At 42.4% G+C, this 18,148-nt stretch overlaps 2 protein-coding genes across 2 annotated transcripts; both read left to right on the forward strand.

The window, feature by feature from the left end:
• Positions 1–2,068: 2,068 nt before the first annotated feature.
• On the forward strand, positions 2,069–2,590 carry LOC126719865 (uncharacterized). Its single transcript, XM_050422374.1, has one exon. It carries the CDS (start codon positions 2,069–2,071, stop codon positions 2,588–2,590), a length of 522 nt encoding a protein of 173 aa, XP_050278331.1.
• An 11,947-nt stretch (positions 2,591–14,537) lies between these two features.
• On the forward strand, positions 14,538–16,113 carry LOC126718617 (two-component response regulator ARR5-like). Its single transcript, XM_050420919.1, has 5 exons — positions 14,538–14,894; positions 14,999–15,078; positions 15,176–15,253; positions 15,346–15,416; positions 15,539–16,113. The coding sequence occupies exons 1-5, from the start codon at positions 14,711–14,713 to the stop codon at positions 15,834–15,836; spliced, it is 711 nt and encodes a 236-aa protein (XP_050276876.1). The 5' UTR covers positions 14,538–14,710; the 3' UTR covers positions 15,837–16,113.
• Positions 16,114–18,148: the final 2,035 nt, after the last annotated feature.

The raw sequence follows: 18,148 nt of genomic DNA on the forward strand, positions 1-18,148 counted from the left end.
TATTATTTAATTAAGAAGAATACAATCAAATTTAAGGGTATGTTGTGAGTTCTAATTAGTTCTGTAGGGACAAAGGCCCAAGATCACACAAGGGGCCTTGGGTCCCGTAGGAAAATTTGACCATGTCCGAGGAGAAGGCATGGGAGCCAAAAGGGCTCCCGGCCCAATTCTTATGGGCCCAAAAATATTTAAAAGGCAGTCCGAGGAGAAATGTCTCCTCGGACGTACCAAATATGGGTCAAACATGCACTCTGCCTGCTATAAGGATCCACTCCTACGAGCATTAGTAACAGGGATGAGTCCCACAAGCCCGTAAGAGGGAAGAAAGTGTAGGATGCCAAAGGAGAGGCTACAGCTGCCACATTAAATGCATGACAACTACTTTTTTGACCACATTAATGTGGAGAGGACTTGCGAACAGTGTTGCCTTGGCTGCCACAACTCACAGAAAGATGGGGGAGATGTCCGATGGGATGGGTACTCAAGTGAAGGTCTAGATGATCAACAAATATAAGGCCCTGATGACTTCAAGGGGGCTATATAAGAGAGGGGAGTCCCCATGAAGGAGAGGAGGAAAAAAGAGGAACTGAGAACAGAAGAACAGAGTGAGAACCATGGCCTTTGAGCAGGGACAGAGATACATCCTCCACGTCTCCTCGGACCGTATATCTAATGGACATGAAGGAGATTTTCTTATTTTCAATTGTTGTATGACCCAATATTAACTAGTATACACTTCGTTAAGGCCTAATTCTGTAACCCACTCTCTATAAATTCATTGTTTCGGGCTCCTTGGGCCAGAACCCCATACCAGTTAGGCCTGGACCCTAAATTGCGACCCTACAATTGGCGCCATCTGTGGGGATAACTTGTGTCTCAGCAAGTGAAACCGTTAGAGATGGAAGGATCAGGTCTACAACAAACGTGACACACAGACTCCCAACAGCAGGACAACTTCTTGAACCTCGAACGGGAGAGAGATCAAGACAAGCGACGAGAGGGTAGTGTAAATACCTCCTACACGAGCAGAAGTCGCTCGAAAGGGAAAGGTCATGCATCCCACAAGCGGGACGATCATAGGGCTCTACAGCAAGAAATCGACGACTTGAAGAAGAAGTTATGCCGAGCGCAACGAAGGTGTCCTTCCCTCAGTTCGGACACCAGCGATGAGGAGGACAATGAGTACAGGCGGAGATCGAGAACCCCGCCAAGTGAAACCTTCTCCTATGAGGAAGAGCAACCTCACAAATGCGGCCACAAAAGCCCATCTTACAAGGGCCTAGCAAACGACGCTATGAGTAAGGCCCTGGACCGCATCTCCCAGTCACCCTTCACGTGCAGGATAGAGGGGGCTGAGCTTCCTCGGCGGTTCCACCAACCCACTTTTGCCATATATAATGGTCGGACGGACCTAATAGAGCACATAAGCCAGTTTAACCAGAGGATGGCCGTCTATTCCAGGGACGAGGCGTTGATGTGCAAAGTGTTTCCATCCAATTTGGGACCCATGGCGATGAGATGGTTTTACGGCCTCAAGCCAAACTCCATAAAATCTTTTAAGCAGCTAACACAGGCTTTCAGTTCTCGCTTCATAACTAGAAGTAGGGTTCCTCGGCCCTTAGATTCCCTCATGTCCCTGTCCATGCGAGAAGGAGAGACCCTGAAGGCCTACTCAGACAGATATTGGGAAATGTATAACGAGATAGAGGGAAATTACAATGATGTCGCCATTAGCACATTTAAGAGGGGCCTGCCGACAGAGCATGGTTTAAGAAAGTCCCTGACTGGGAAACCAGTCACCAGCGTGCGCCAACTCATGGACCGAATTGACAAGTACAAGAGAGTCGAAGAGGACCAATAGACGGGAAAGGGCAAAGCGAAGGTTGTCCCTCAGGAGAGGAGAGACTTCAGGTCGGACCGTTTTAACAACAATAACCGGCCGAGAAGGGATTACTCGGAGCAATCTAGATCTACAGGGGCACAGGCAGTCCATGCTATGTTCCGAGAACCATTACATAAGGACCTAGAGAAAGTGAAGAAAGAACCGTTCTTTCAATGGCCAATTAGGATGGCAGGTGACCCCACGAAACATAACCATAATCTGTATTGCGAATATCACCAAGAGCCGGGCCACACCACCAATGACTGTAGGAATCTGAAAAACCGCTTAGACTGGCTGGTCCGAGAAGGAAAGCTGAGACACCTCTTGCATCATCCTGTTGGACTGCAGGAGCAGTCGAACGTCGAAACAAGGCAAACCACATTGAGGCCACCTATTGGCACAATAAATGTCATTCTTGCCGTACCAGGAAGAACCGGCTCCCATCCTTTCAGATTGATGTCGGTGGCCCGACTCCCCGTTGAAGCTGACGACCGGGAATCCAAGAGGGCTAAAGGGATGGCCACGCCCCTAATCGGATTCTCAGATGAGGATAAACTTGGAACCCTTCAGCCCCACGATGATGCTCTAGTCGTCACGCTCAGGATTGGGGGATATGACGTGAAGAGGGTGCTAATCGATCAGGGCAGCGCCATGAAAGTAATGTACCCCAACTTGTACAAGGGGCTGAAGCTGAAACCAAGGACTTGACAGCATACGACTCCCCTTTGGTGAGTTTCGAAGGGAAAACCGTCACTCCGAAAGGCCTGATTAGGCTGCCTATACAGACAAGCTCGGACATAGTGGAGGTGGACTTCATAGTGGTAGATGCTTACTCGCCCTACACTGCCATTGTAGCCAGACCGTGGCTTCACGCCCTAGGGGCTGTGTCATCAACCTTACACCAAAAGGTGAAGTACCTGTCGGAGGGTCAGGTGAAAGAAGTAATAGGGGACCAAGCCATGGCTCGGCAATGCACTGTGTCTGCCATCTCCCGACGACCGAGTACTGAGCCATCCACCTCAGCCGAAAATGGCTTATAGCAATTAACAACCCCGGCCCTAGCCTCGGGTAGTGGGGGACCCGCCGAGGGGGCGAACTGTGAGGATTTGGAAAGAGTTCTTGTAGGCTCTGACCCGTAAAGATTTTTTCAGGTTGGCTCAGAACTGCCGCCCTAAGAGAAGGAAACCCTGATTGACTTTCTCAGACAGAATGTGGACATGTTTCCATGGAATGCCTACGAGGCTCCGGGGGTCGATCCAAATTTCATTTGCCACCACCTTAATGTTAGCCTGGCCGTGACACCTAAGAAGCAACCTCCTCGGCGACCGTCGAAAGAGCATACAGATGCGATGAGAGAGAAGGTGATGAAACTGAAGAAAGCGGGGGCTATCAAAGAGGTATTTTACCCCGAGTGGCTGGCCAACACCGTTGTGAAGAAGAAGAAGAGTGGGAAATGGCAGGTCTGTATGGACTTCACAGACTTGAACAAGGTCTGCCCAAAGGATCCTTTCCCTATGCCTCGGATAAACCGATTGGTGGATTCGACCGTGGGACACCTTCGAATGAGCTTTTTGGATGCCTTCCAAGGCTACCATCAAATACCCCTAATTGCCGACGACCAAGAAAAAACAGCTTTTGTCACCCCCATTGGAAACTATCATTATAAGGTAATGCTCTTTGGCTTAAAGAATGCGGGGTCGACCTACCAGAGGATGATGACCAGGATGTTTGAACTACAAATGGGTAAAAGCATTGAAGTCTATATAGACGACATGGTGGTGAAGAGCAAGTTAGTGTCCAACCACGTCAGAGACCTTGGCAATGTCTTTAAAATTCTGAGAAAGTATAGGCTGAGCCTGAACGCGTCCAAGTGTTCATTCGGAGTGGAGTCAGGGAAATTCTTAGGTTATATGGTGACTCATAGAGGTATTGAAGTCAGCCCCGACCAAATTAGAGTTATCCATAGCTTGCAGCCTCCTCGGAACTGCAAAGAGGTCCAAAAACTCACCGGCATGATTGCCGCCTTAAACCGTTTTATCTCCCGCTCAGCGGACAGGTGCAGACCTTTCTTCCTCTTATTAAACAAGTGGAAGGGGTTCGAGTGGACTGAAGAATGCGCCTTAGCCTTCTAGCAGCTTAAGGAGTATCTGTCTCAGCCGCCAATCATGTCCAGTCCTGAAGCCAATGAGGTTCTATTCGCCTATATTACTGTGGCCCCTCACGCAGTGAGCCTAGTGCTAATCGGGGAAGACAACGGCACACAATAGCCTATCTACTATGTGAGCAAATCGTTGCATGAGGCAAAAATCCATTACCTCCCCCTCAAAAAGGCCATCCTGGCAATCGTACAAGCCACGCGGAAGCTCCTCCACTACTTCCAGGCACATACCGTTGTTGTACTAACCCAACTCCCGCTCAAATCAATACTCTGGAGCGCCGATTACACGGGTAGAATAGAAAAGTGGGGACGATTCTTGGCGCCTTCGACATTAGGTACATGCCTCGCTCCGCTGTGAAGGGCCAAGTCCTCGCGGATCTGGTAGCTAAGTTTGCCGAACCCTCATCAGAAGGAGCAAGAGGGCCACTATACTCAGACGAAAAACTAATCGGGGCAGTCTCTCAGCAAGAGCACACTTGTTGGAAAGCATACGTCGACGGCGCGGCCAACCAAAGGGGCTCAGGGGTGGGGCTCGTCTTGATTTCCCCCGAGGGGATTACCATCGAAAAATGGTTAAGGCTGGGCTTCTCCGCCACGAATAACGAGGCAGAGTATGAGGCCTTATTGGAAGGAATGTCTATGATCTAGAAACTGGGCGGGAAATCTATAAGCATGTTCTCGGACTCAAGACTTGTCGTGGGACAAGTAAATGGAGAATTGGGGGCGAGGGATGAAAGAATGTAAGAGTACCTAGTCCAAGTCAAGCGCTTGCAGGCGCATTTCAACAATTTCAGCCTAATGCACGTATCCAGGAGCGGGAACACCCACGCTGACTCCCTTGTAACGCTTGCCACCTCCTCGGCGCAACCCCTCCCTTGGGTCATACTCGTAAAAGATCTATACAGGCCATTGATGGTGAGAACCGAGTTGGTGCATGTTCACAGCGTCAGGGCAGGGCCTAGCTGGATGGATCCTCTAGTACTGTTTTTAAAGAACGACATCTTACCTGAAGATAAGAACGAGGCCGACAAGATTAGAAGAAAGGCTTCTCGATTCTGGCTATCCGAAGACTCCAAACTGTATAAGCGCTCATTTTCAGGACCGTACTTGCTATGCGTGCAACTAGATGCCACTGAGGCTATCCTGGAGGAATTGCACGAAGGGATTTGTGGAAGCCATACGAGGGGTAGGTCCTTGTCTCATAGGGCCATAACGCAAGGTTAGTGGTGGCCGAGCATACAGAAAGAGGTGCAGGAATATGTGAAGAAATGCGATCAATGCCAAAGGTTCGCCCCGAATATACATCAACCAGGCGGGACCCTTAATCCGCTGTCCAGCCCTTGGTCATTCGCGCAATGGAGCCTGGACATCCTAGGACCATTTCCCAAAGCAATGAGGAACAAAAGGTTTCTCCTTGTCGACACGGATTATTTCACAAAATGGGTTGAAGCTGAGCCGCTAGCAAACATTAGAGACGTTGACGCTAAGAAATTTATTTGGAAGAACATCGTCACCAGGTTCGATGTCCCTCACACCCTAATCTCGGACAACAGTCTTCAGTTTGATAGTAAAACTTTCAAAAGGTATTGCAGCGAGTTGGGAATTGCGAATAGGTACTCCACACTGGCTTACCCACAGGGGAATGGGCAGGCCGAAGCCGTCAACAAAGTCATAGTAAATGGGTTGAAGAAGAGATTAATTGACGCGAAAAGAAGGTGGGTAGAGGAATTACCCCATGTTTTGTGGACGTACCGCGCCACGCCACGCAAGCCCACAAGGGAGACCCCCTTTTCAATGACCTATGGAGCTGAGGCCGTCATTCCCCTAGAGACAAATTTCCCAACACTGAAGACCAGCACATTCTGCCCTAATTCTAACAACTGGCTACTAGAAAAAAGTTTAGACCTCATCGAGGAAAGAAGGGAGAGAGCAATGGTCCAACTTGCCTACTATCAGCATAAGCTCAAGCAAGGTTATGATGTCAAGGTGAAGCTAAGACCCCTAGCACCTGGGGATCTGGTATTGAGGAAGGTCCTGGGCACTGCAAGAAATCCCACGTGGGGAAAACTCGGACCAAATTGGGAAGGCCCATATGTATCACCTCGGTGGCTGACATAGGGGCCTACTTTTTAGAAGATTTGGACAAACATGTAGTACCATGCCCTTGAAATGTAAATAACCTGAAAAGGTATAATTATTAATGAAAGTTTGTAATTCTTGGCGCCACACCATTGTGTAGTTTTATCTAAGTGTTAAACAGAACTCAAGTCCTGTCTGGCTCCTCGGACCATAAGGTAGGGGGAAATTAACTACTGTGCAGTTTTATCTAAGTGTTAAACAGAACCCAAATCCTGTCTGACTCCTCGGACCACAGACTAAGGGGAAATTAACTACTACGTAGTTTTATCTAAATGTTAAACAGAACCCAAATTCTGTCTAGCTCCTTGGACCACAGGCTAGGGGGAAATTAACTACTATGTAGTTTTATCTAAGTGTTAAACAGAACCCAAGTCCTGTGTGGCCCTTCAGACCATAGGCTTGGGTGAAATTAACCTCGATGCGATTTTATCTAAGTGTTAAACAGAACCCAAATCCTATTTGTCTCTTTGGACCACAGGTTAGGGGGAAATTAACTACTACGCAGTTTTATCTAAGTGTTAAACAGAACCCAAATCCTGTCTAACTCCTCGGACCACAGGCTAGAGGGAAATTAACTACTACGCAGTTTTATCTAAGTGTTAAATAGAACCCAAGTCCTATGTGGCTCCTCTGACCACAGGTTTGGGGGAAATTAACCTCGATGCAGTTTTATCTAAGTGTTAAACAAAACTCAAATCCTGTCTGGCTCCTCGGACCACAGGCTAGAGGGAAATTAACTACTACGCAGTTTTATCTAAGTGTTAAACAAAACTCAAATCCTGTCTGGCTTCTCGGACCACAGGCTAGGGGGAAATTAACTACTACGCAGTTTTATCTAAGTGTTAAACAGAACCTAAGTCCTGTGTGGCCCATTGGACCACAGGCTTGGGGAAAATTAACCTCGATGCAGTTTTATCTAAGTGTTAAACAGAACCCAAATCTTGTCTGGTTCCTCGGACCACAAGCTAGGGGGGAATTAACTACTACGCAGTTTTATCTAAGTGTTAAACAGAACCCAAATCCTGTCTGGTTCCTCGGACCACAGGCTAGGGGAAAATTAACTACTACGTAGTTTTATCTAAATGTTAAACAGAATTCAAGTCCTGTGTGGCCCCTTGGACCACAGGCTTGGGGGAAATTAACCTCGATGCAGTTTTATCTAAGTGTTAAACAGAACCCAAGTCCTGTATGGCTCATCAAATCACAGGCTAGGGGGAAATTAACTACTACGCAGTCCTATCTAAGTGTTAAACAGAACCCAAGTCCTGCCTGGCTCCTCAGACCACAGGCTTGGGGGAAATTAACCACGATGCAGTTCAATCTAAGTGTTGGATAGAACCCGAGCCCTGTGTGGCCCCTCGGACCACAGGCTTAGGGGAAATTAACCTCGATGCAGTTTTATCTAAGTGTTAACTATCATTTTTTCATTCTTTCATTCATGCTTAGCCGTATTGCTTAAATTTCGAGTAACGTTTGGCCCTCAGAAGTTAGTAACATAACCGAAATTCATTCATAACAAAGGCAGAAAAGGAATAAGTAAAACAAGATTCAAAGAAGAAATCATATCATTCATTGAAGAAATCATATCATTCATTAGGCTCCGAAATGTATTTTCTTACAAACATTGGTAAAATAAGGAAATAAAAGATAAAAAAAGACAACTAGAAGAAAAGTCCTACACTAACGTCCTAGGCTTTATCTTGGGCAGAACTCTTTGCAGGGATCTCTGCCTCGGGGTGATCACCTCCTGCCTTGGGCTCAGGTCCGGCCTCCTTGGCTTGCGCGACAACGTCCCTTATAGTGAGGGTGTCCTCAGGCGACTTGTGCTTTGCAGGTGGCTGCACCTCCTCGGCTTTTGGTATGAGAGAATCTGAAGTAGTGACCCTAGCAAAGAGGGGCTCCTCAGGAGGACCTGAGCCCGGAATCTCGCGAATATCTTCAGGAAATAAGATATTCTCAATCTTCCTAAGGTCGGAGTCCGCGGGAACTACTGCCCGGTCCAAGGCCACCCCCCAAGACATAGTGATGTAGTCCCTACAGACTGTAGCCACCTCCTCGGTCAGCCTGGCCTCGGTATCCGCCACTCCGCGCTAGTAAGAGGCTGCCACCGCAGCCTCAGCCTCCTCCCTGGCCAAGCGAGCCGCCTCTTTTGTCTTTATTAGCTTTGCCTTGAGGTCCGAGACCATCTGCTTCTCGATCGCGAGGTTTATTTCGGACAGATGAAGTTGTTAGCGCATGTCCCCAGCCTGCTTGGTTGTGGTCTTAAGGCCAGCCTCAGCACTGTCTCGGGCCTTAAGCACCTCCTTTATTTCCTTATTCAGGCGGTCTTTTTCCAGCCTAAGGGCACCGGTAGCTTTCTCTGCGGCAAGGCAGGACTGAACCTCAGTGTTCAGACTTCCCAGGATTTCTTGGCCCACTCCTCAGCCACGAAGATTTGTTGAGTGACTTACACGGGAGTGACGGAGGAATCATTAAAAGAAAATAACGAATAGGCAGGTGCGGAATAAAGAAATTGAACAAAGAGGAGTCTTCGTTTACCATGGCCAGATCTCTCTTCAGCGACATGAAGAGATCCGGTTGCCGAGTAGCCCAGAGCCCCTCCATGTCACGAGGTAGGAGAAGGGGCAACTGCAAGGCCTCAGCAAGGTAAGACACCTGCCCTCGTTGGGACTCCCAAAGAGTTGCGTTCCACGAAATAGGGGTGCCGTCCAGCTCTAGGCGTGGGGACCAAGTGCGCTGCTCCCTCTTCATAGCCGCCTCATCTCAGCTATCAACGGACCTTGTCCTTTTTTCCTTGGGCTCTTTACCCTTCTTCTGTTGCTTAGCCTTTTAAGGGCCGACCTTGCCCTCTTCCAATTCTTCCACTGGTCTCTTCTGCTTTAAATTAGGAAGGGGTTGTAGCGCTGGGTCAGTGGAGGGGGGAAGAGGAGGAGGAAGCTTGGCTGTAACCTGCTCCTTGGGGGCATCCTTGGAAGACTGCCCCTTGTTTCTGTTGGATAAAAGGCCCCTCAGACCGGACCTCGGCTTCAGATCCATATCCTCCTCTTCAACCTCTTGGCTAGTGTCAATCTGAGCAATTACTAAGTCAGGAGTGTGAGCCGCTGAGAAGCAATCAATGTCTGAACCGGAATCTGAGAGTTCTACAGGCCCGGTTGACACCTCTCCCTCCTCGGCGAAGCAGAACTGGTCGATTTCAGCCTCAAGAGATGAATGCAAGGAGTCAACTCCTTCTCCTAGGGTGGCTACCTCTGGGAGAACGCGCTGAACAGGCAATTGGACTGGAGGTAGGTCTCTCCAAGCAAGAAAGCCTGGTTTAGAAACGTCGATGCGAGCTAACCGGAGACTTCCAACCTTGATGGCTTGACCGGCGTCCACAAAAGTGCGAGAAAAGGGCTCGTAGTCCAAGATAAGAGGAGCGGCACGCAGTTGCTCGTCCTCACTCACAAAGATTTCGGACCTTAGGAGGAAGTTGAGGGCCTGGACGTTGACCAAACTTATCCGCGGAGTTGTTTGTTCTTTGTCTGCAAAAACCCAAAGGAAGGGTTATGTTAGTCCGAGGAGGCAATTAATAAAAACTAAAACCGAAATAAAGGAGAGAAAAACTTAAAACTAAGATCCCCTCCAAGGGATCTGACCCTACAGTGCCCCACCTGGTGTTCCCGCCTTAACTGGGCAATGAAGACCATCGTGCCATGCTCTGGAGACGATCAAAAGGTCGTTCTTCAAGCCTTTGTTGGACTTGGGAAGGCAGGATATCAGCCTCACCTCGTCGGACCTGGATTTCAAGTAATACGACTCATTGAGGCAATGACATTCATACAAGTGAACTACATCGTGCCATGAGAGGCCGAGGTTCATCTGTTCATTCAAAGCGTCTACGCACCCCAGGATTCGGAACATGTTCGTAGCGCACTGGTGGGGGGCTAGCCTATGACCACGCAAATAATCCCTAGTTATTCTCCCCATGGGGATCGTCATTCCTCCTTCTATGAAAGCTATCATTGGAATAGCGACCTACCCCGTCTTTCTCTTGGTTAAGATCTGGTCCGAAGAGCAATATTCTAGACCTACTCCCAGTGGGATACGGTATTTGGCCCTGAAACCTTCCATACCGGCCGGAGAGTCTACCAGTTTCTCAAACTTACCCATCCTACTAACCCTAGGTGATACGAAGAAGGTTTACTTAAGAAAGGAAGCCGGGAAAGGCAGCAGAGAGGAAAGGCTAAGTAATACGGGAATTGAGCACTTACGGGAGCGAAGATCCTAAACCTCTTGAGCTTGCGAAGAACTCGCCGGAAATCTTCAAGGGAATGGCTGTGGAGTTTTGAATGCTTTGCAAAAGGAAGTACTGGAGTGCTCTGGGACGTTTGAGTGCTTTTGCAAAAAAGTGGAAATAATTCCCCTTAAAAGCCTTATATAGCGGGGAGAAACTGAACGGGCTTACTCCCGCCCAAAGAATTGGGGAAATATCAACCGTTAATTAGGCACCCCACCATTGGATTCGAGGGACATAAAGCCGCCTAGCATAATAATTAGCGCCTCGTGGGTTACGAAACGCTAGTAGTAGTAATGAGGCACGTGAGGCTGTACCTCCACACGCGTAAGTCAAGGATTTACAATAAGTAATCCCATAAGTGTCAAAATCCCGCCTTTTCTCCTCAGATAAGAGGGAAAGACCCGGAATTTTGAGGGGCTATTGTAGGGGCAAAGGCCCAAGATCACACAAGGGGCCTTGGGTCCCGTAGGAAAATTTGACCATGTCCGAGGAGAAGGCATGGGAGCCAAAAGGGCTCCCGACCCAATTCTTATGGGCCCAAAAATATTTAAAAGGCGGTCCGAGGAGAAATGTCTCCTCGGACGTACCAAATATGGCTCAAACATGCACTCTGCCTGCTATAAGGATCCACTCCTATGAGCATTAGTAACAGGGATGAGTCCTACAAGCCCGTAAGAGGGAAGAAAGTGTAGGATGCCAAAGGAAATGCTACAGCTACCACATTAAATGCATGACAACTACTTTTCTGGCCGCATTAATGTGGAGAGGACTTGCGAACAGTGTTGCCTTGGCTGCCACAACTCACAGAAAGATGGAGGAGATGTCCGATGGGATGAGTACTTAAGTGAAGGTCCAGATGATCAACAAATATAAGGCCCTGATGACTTCAAGGGGGCTATATAAGAGAGGGGAGTCCCCATGAAGGAGAGGAGGAAAAAAGAGGAACTGAGAACAGAAGAATAGGGTGAGAACCATGGCCTTTGAGCAGGGATAGAGATACATCCTCCACGTCTCCTCGGACCGTATATCTAATGGACATGAAGGAGATTTTCTTATTTTCAATTGTTGTATGGCCCAATATTAACTAGTATACACTTCGTTAAGGCCTAGTTCTGTAACCCACTCTCTATAAATTCATTGTTTCGGGCTCCTTGGGCCAGAACCCCATACCTGTTGGGCCTGGACCCTAAATTGCGACCCTACAAGTTCAATTGGTAAAAAATTTGATGGTTAAATAATAGATCTAGGTTCAATCTTCGCCTGTACCAAAAACTGATTGGTGCTTTGATTTGATGATATAAGAGTTATCATTAGCAAATGTCATATGCTGAAACTCTAAAAAAAAAAAAAAAAAAAAAAATCAAGGGTCCGTTAATTTGGTTATTGAGCAAATAACTCAAAGGTATGTTCATCTTTTAATAAATTTATTTTGGTTATGAATTCATCTTTTGAATGTAAGATGAGAGACCCACATTACCATAACGTGTTTAAATGAAAATTTATTGAGCTAAGGAGACAGTACATGTTTTGCTGCAAACAAAAAAGGGGCCTAACATAGCCAAGGTCCCATTAAAAAAAATGCAGTCAAGGTTCATTAAAAAAATAAAAGTAGTCAAGGAGCTTTTCTTTTTAATTATTATTATTAGTATTTTTATTTTTCAAAACATATTAGCAAAAATTATCACAGAGAATCTCCTTATTAACAATTAATAACTTTGTAATTTAATAACATTTCTTCTTTAAACAAAGAAGTACAAAGTTTAATCTATACTATAATTTAAATCATTCTAAAACTTGAAAGAAAACAAGTATAAACAATTAAGTTCAAATTTATAACTGTTTCTCAAAAAAAAAAAAAAAAAAAGGTTCAAATTTATAACTAATAATAATATAACTTTTATATTATTAAATCAATCAATTGGCACTCTTTATATAATCAATAGAAACATTCACAATTCAAATCTATCATCTTCCAACTACTAAATTATTATTCATATAATCTTTATAATAGGTTTACTTAGGGATGGAAAAAAAATTTTCCTCTTGTCCTACCTCACCTAAATTTTTCCTCCCTCAAATAGGTACTACAAAAAAACTAAGCTTATGCGGCGTTTGTAAAACGTCACAAAAAACCAAAAAAAGTCATTGTAGACACAAATGGTCTATTGCGGCGTTTTTTTTTTTTTTTTTTTTTTTTTTTTTTTTTTTTTTTTTTTTTTTTTTTAGGAATGTACACCACTATGCATCCCCCCTTATATGATATCTCATTAACATTAAAGTCACCTCATTAGAAATAGCAAAATACCTCAAGATTAATTCATTCTCGACCTGCCTCACTTTTGTCCAAAGAGAGGATGAGACAGGGATAGGCATCACCAATCTGACCCCAACCCACCTTTTTTTTCCATTTGTATGATAATTACTATAGATTTTATTTTTCTCATTTAAAAAAAACGTTAAACTCTTCAGACAGCTTTTTGTGGATCAATTGAAATATTTAATGGATTATAATTATTAGAATTGTATCATTCGTTACACTTCATTTAAAAATAAATAATTTATCATGTGTATTATATAATAAAAGAATGGCAAAATTTAGGTACAATACTTAGATGTTATTCCTTAGATTTTTCTTTCTTAAGATTTAATCATATGGTTGTACTTAACTAAAAATACATTTTTATCTCATGAAAAAATGCACATGACTGAATCTTAAGAAGAGAACACCGACTAAGTATTGTATCTAAATTTTGTCCATAAAAGAAAATTTGATGGACATGTTATGAGCTTATGATCATAACCATACATTTTCCAAGTGTTTTAATCTTCAAAATTTCTATGAATATAAATAAAGATTAAAATCAAAACAATTTCCTCTAAAGTAGGTTAGAGGTAACAACTACATGGTGTTTTAAACGAGTACTCACACATTTTTTGTTGTCACATAATATATTTAATAATCAGGAGATTTATTAAAATGATTTGAATGAAAAAATAAAAAGTTTCAAATCAAAATATTTAAAATAAATTATTCTAATCATAACAATATCATATCCAAAAGATGCTATAAAAAAAAAAAAGTCAAATAAGATGATTTTTACAATCTTCTTAATTTATCACAATAATAACAAAGTTTTAACCTATGAAGTATACAGCTACTACAATACTGAGAAATCAATTTTTTTTTCTTTATTTTGTTTTTAACTAAAATTAGAAAGGTTTTTTAATTAGCCAATATCTTATTCCTAAAAATCATACTAGTTTCTTTACATATAATTTGTGTAGCCATTCGTGACCTATATGGATACTCAAAATAATTATATAATACAAAAAAATCTTTAAAAAAAAAAATTCAAAAGAAAAAAAAAAGTTGATATAGCACGTGTAAGAGATTGGCGGTGGGGATAGCCACGTTCACAAAGATTGGCAAAGATATTGATGTTTCTTTCTATCTTTATTATTGCAAAAGAAAAAAAGAAAAAACGAAAAGACTTGGAAATCGGAGAAAGAAACAAAATACTCTCTCACTCAAAAATAAATAAATAAATTGTACGAACTTTACAGTAAATTTCACCGCCAAAAAGCGGTATAAAAAAAAAAGAAAAAGAAACAGAAAACATTTCCCTCTTTTTCAATGCCGGCATTTGTTAAAGCAGTAAAATTTTATATTTTATATATTTTTTTACTTTTACTTTTTGTGTTTTTTGTGTTTTCACCTACGGATTTGACGGCGCGTCACTCCATTGACCTGTGGTCAACTCTTTGTTTTCTTTTACCACCTCGATCCTAGACCAATCACTGTGTCACACATACCCATGATTGACCAAAATCTCGGGACAATCTCAACCTCAATCTCAATCAATCAAAAATATATATTGATTTATATTATCACTCGCGATACGATACGATCGCGTCAAAATACGAGATATATCGGTGACTGTGATTTGGAGATCACACCAAAGTGGATATCAGAATCTCAGAGTTTATGGCTTATAATTAAAAAAAATATTATAAAAAATAAACCTAAAAAAATAAAATATAAAAGTAGATTTGAGATTTCTTAGAGAGAGAGAAAGATTTGATTTGAGAAAGTGACTACTAATATAGTAGCGAGCGTTTTGTGTTGTGTTGTGTGTGTGTGTGACATTTTACACATTACAGCGTATAAAAAAAAACGTAGAGCCACAAAAGCTTTTACATAACAGAATCAAAATTTGTTTTTTTTTTTTTTTCAATTTTATAAAATAGTTCATAGATGGAGAGGAACGTCGTCGTTTCGCGGCGGAGGAAGACGGAGACTACGGCGGCGACGGCGGCGAAGATTGACGGTTTCGATGTTTTGCCGGCTGGTTCTGAAGAAGCTCACGTTCTGGCCGTTGACGACAGTCTCGTTGATCGGAAAGTCATTGAACGGTTACTCAAAATTTCTTCTTTCAAAGGTGACCAAAAATTTTGAATTTCACATTCTTTTTTCTTTTCTTTTTTTTTGTTTCTATTTTTGGTTGTGTATATACTGATTTTTTCAACCATGTGAAATGTGCAGTGACTGCTGTGGATAGTGGAAGAAGAGCCTTGCAATTTCTTGGTTTGGACGAAGAGAAAACCTCCTCTGTTGGTTTTGATGTGAGAATGAATTAAATTTTCAAACAATTCAGTGTTTTTTTTTTTGCTGCATATATGAGTTTCTTAATTTTTGTTTGGCTCTGTTTTACTTTTTCAGGGCTTGAAGGTGGATCTGATTATCACAGATTACTGTATGCCTGGAATGACTGGCTACGAATTGCTCAAGAAAATCAAGGTCAGAAAATTTTCACATAATTCATTTAATTCAATTTTTATCTTTTTATAAAAAAAAGATAGTGTGTAATTCTTGTTTGAAAATGTAAACAGGAATCGTCTAATTTCAGAGAGATTCCAGTGGTGATTATGTCCTCTGAGAACATCTTAACCCGTATCGACAGGTATAGACTCGGTCACATGTATTCTTTTCTTCTGTACTGTTTCCGAGGTAAAAACCTCGGAAAACAAAAGCAGAAACATATAATTGACTTTGTTTTTTTTGTTTTTTTGTTTTTTTTAAAAGATGTTTGGAGGAAGGGGCAGAGGATTTCATAGTGAAGCCGGTGAAGTTAGCAGATGTGAAGAGATTAAAGGATTACATGATGAGAGAGGTTAGGATTGAGAGTGAGAGCAACATGAACAAGAGAAAGAGTTGCTGTGATCTAACTGAATCTGAACCGTCCATTTCTTCTTCATCATCTTCTTCATCATCATCATCATCGGAATCTCCTTTACGGACTCCTATATCTTCATCAGCTCCGTCTTCTCCTACACCTTTAGATTCTCCAATCAGGCGGCTGAAAATGACCCCCACTGAATGATTATAATAGTGGGATATCCTGCAATCTCTGCAATTACTTCTTCTTCTTCTTTTTAAGAAAAAAAAAAAAAATTTAAATCCCTTTTCGTCAAAACTGCAATTGTCCGTTATCTGTAACGGTTTTTATTGCATTACCGTTATTTTTTCTCTTTTTGGGTGGGCGTTATTTGTTTTGTTTGTGCATATAAGGGGTGACTTCTGTTTTTACTAATACTGATATGATGATTTTACTGATTTACATTACTATATTAAGAACAATATCAGCCTTTTAATTGATATTTTATGTTGTGTTGTGTTGAAATACATTGCTTAATGTTAATTTTTTTTATTGCAATCGATCAACTTGTGTTAATGGAACTAATTTCAAAATGGGCTAAAGAGTGGAGTGGTATGTATAATTGTTATTTACCATTAAACCAAAACGTAAATTAGTTTTGATGTTGACGGATGATAAGAAACTTAATAAACTTAATTTGTTCGATTCTTTATTAACGGCGGGTGTAATTGGACACCTAATATGGCATTATCAACCTTTTTGTGTTAAAGGGTATTTATGAAGCTAATTTTAAAGTGGGTATACTTTTCTTTCTTTATTGGTTTGAATGGTTGTGATAATTAAAAAGAAACTTGTAAGGTCAAGCCACGCGTTCAAATTGAGCAGTAAAAAGCAATGAAAAGGAAAATGTGAAATGCGGGATTGGAATGAGGTGTACAGATTTGTTGGGGTTAGGATTGCATTGATTTGGTTGGGATTGGGAGAATAGGTATGCAAGATCTTGTCTGCTAGAAAGAATATTTGGAATGGGGATGTGAATTGGACATGTTTAAAATGTTCCCTTTCAAAGAGGCTGGGTGGTGTGGGGCTAAGATGTACTGTAAATGTTTTGTCTAGTTGTCTCTTTCAGAGTGGCATGCTAGCATATGCCCCTCTGGCCAAGAGCTTAGGTTAAAAGACCCAATCAAACCCCACAATCTCTAGGCCTGGCTTCTGTTTCCAGATAAATCAATCAGACTCTACTTCAACATGGGATAGAGACTATTGCTTTGATGTGTTTGAAAGTCGGTTTAGTTTTATCAATCTTTAGAAATTGGTTTTTGTTTGGTTCTAAACAAGCGACCAAATTTGCCTTTCTATCTAGGCTGGCATAGACTTCAATTATAGGCCTCTCACAATTATCATTTAACAGGCACTACTACTAAATTTTCATCTCATTTCTCATATGGCAATTGTTTTGTTTATATGTACAATAAGATTCGAAACTTTTGGCATTCGATGCATGATAATTATTTTTTACGATTAAGGTGTAGACAAGATTTGAACCTAAGATTTTATTTTACTAAAACCCATTATAAAGTGGCAAATTGATGAATTGAAGGTAGCACAGCACTCCTTCATCCTAATATGAATTTGAAGGTTGCCTTTCTTGATGTGGGCTGGGCATGTATGATCTGGTGTTATAGGGCCCTATGACCCCCCAAAAAAACATGCATGAAATGAATAGACAAGAGGGGCTTTCTGTTAGGTCTCTTTTGTTCTTTCTTTCGGCCATTTTTGCTGAAAGGGAGCCCAATAATGTCGTGCCTAATCTGTCACTATGAAACGGTGTTTGATCATTTACGAAAACTAAATTGGAATCTACATTGCTGGCAAGGTTATGTGCTAGTGGCTAGATATCTTTTGCATTGTTTTGTTTTGCTTAACAAATGTCCGATGCTTTGATTGGTGCCGCTACCATGGGATATTTGGGCCTCAACAACTAGCGGGTGTAGGTTTTATTCAGGACAAAAAATCTTTATTGAAGTGGAATTTATGCATTTGTCATTTCATTTTCAGAACTTGTCCTCTGATTTTAATGCTTTTACAAGGAATCGTGATAACCCATGCTTAGAAAGTGAGGTAACTGGATTTATTGTAAATAAAGATGCAAAATAAGGACAAAACTTAGTATTATAGTTAGTTGGATGTTGTATCTTAGATTCCTTAATTTAAAATTTAATGGTAGCGTATTGGCTGAATTATATAATTGATTTAATTGACTTTTGGAAAAGATAGCACATATTATATTGTCGGATTGTGAGTTTCGACATCATGCCCTGCGAGCTTATTTTTATGAATGGTTGTAGGGAGTCGAATTGTGGTCCCCCAACAATCCTCTCTCACAATGACACTCTTACGATTTGAACCCATGACCTTGGCTTTGATACCATTTGTCAGATCATGAGTTGTGCTATTCAATTTCAAAACCAATTGGTGATGAGGAAGGCACACTCTAATCTTTTATAGCATTCGATATCATGCCTTACAGCTTGTTT

This window comes from Quercus robur, chromosome 3, assembly GCF_932294415.1.
Source record: "Quercus robur chromosome 3, dhQueRobu3.1, whole genome shotgun sequence".
NCBI classification, from domain to species: Eukaryota; Viridiplantae; Streptophyta; class Magnoliopsida; order Fagales; family Fagaceae; genus Quercus; species Quercus robur.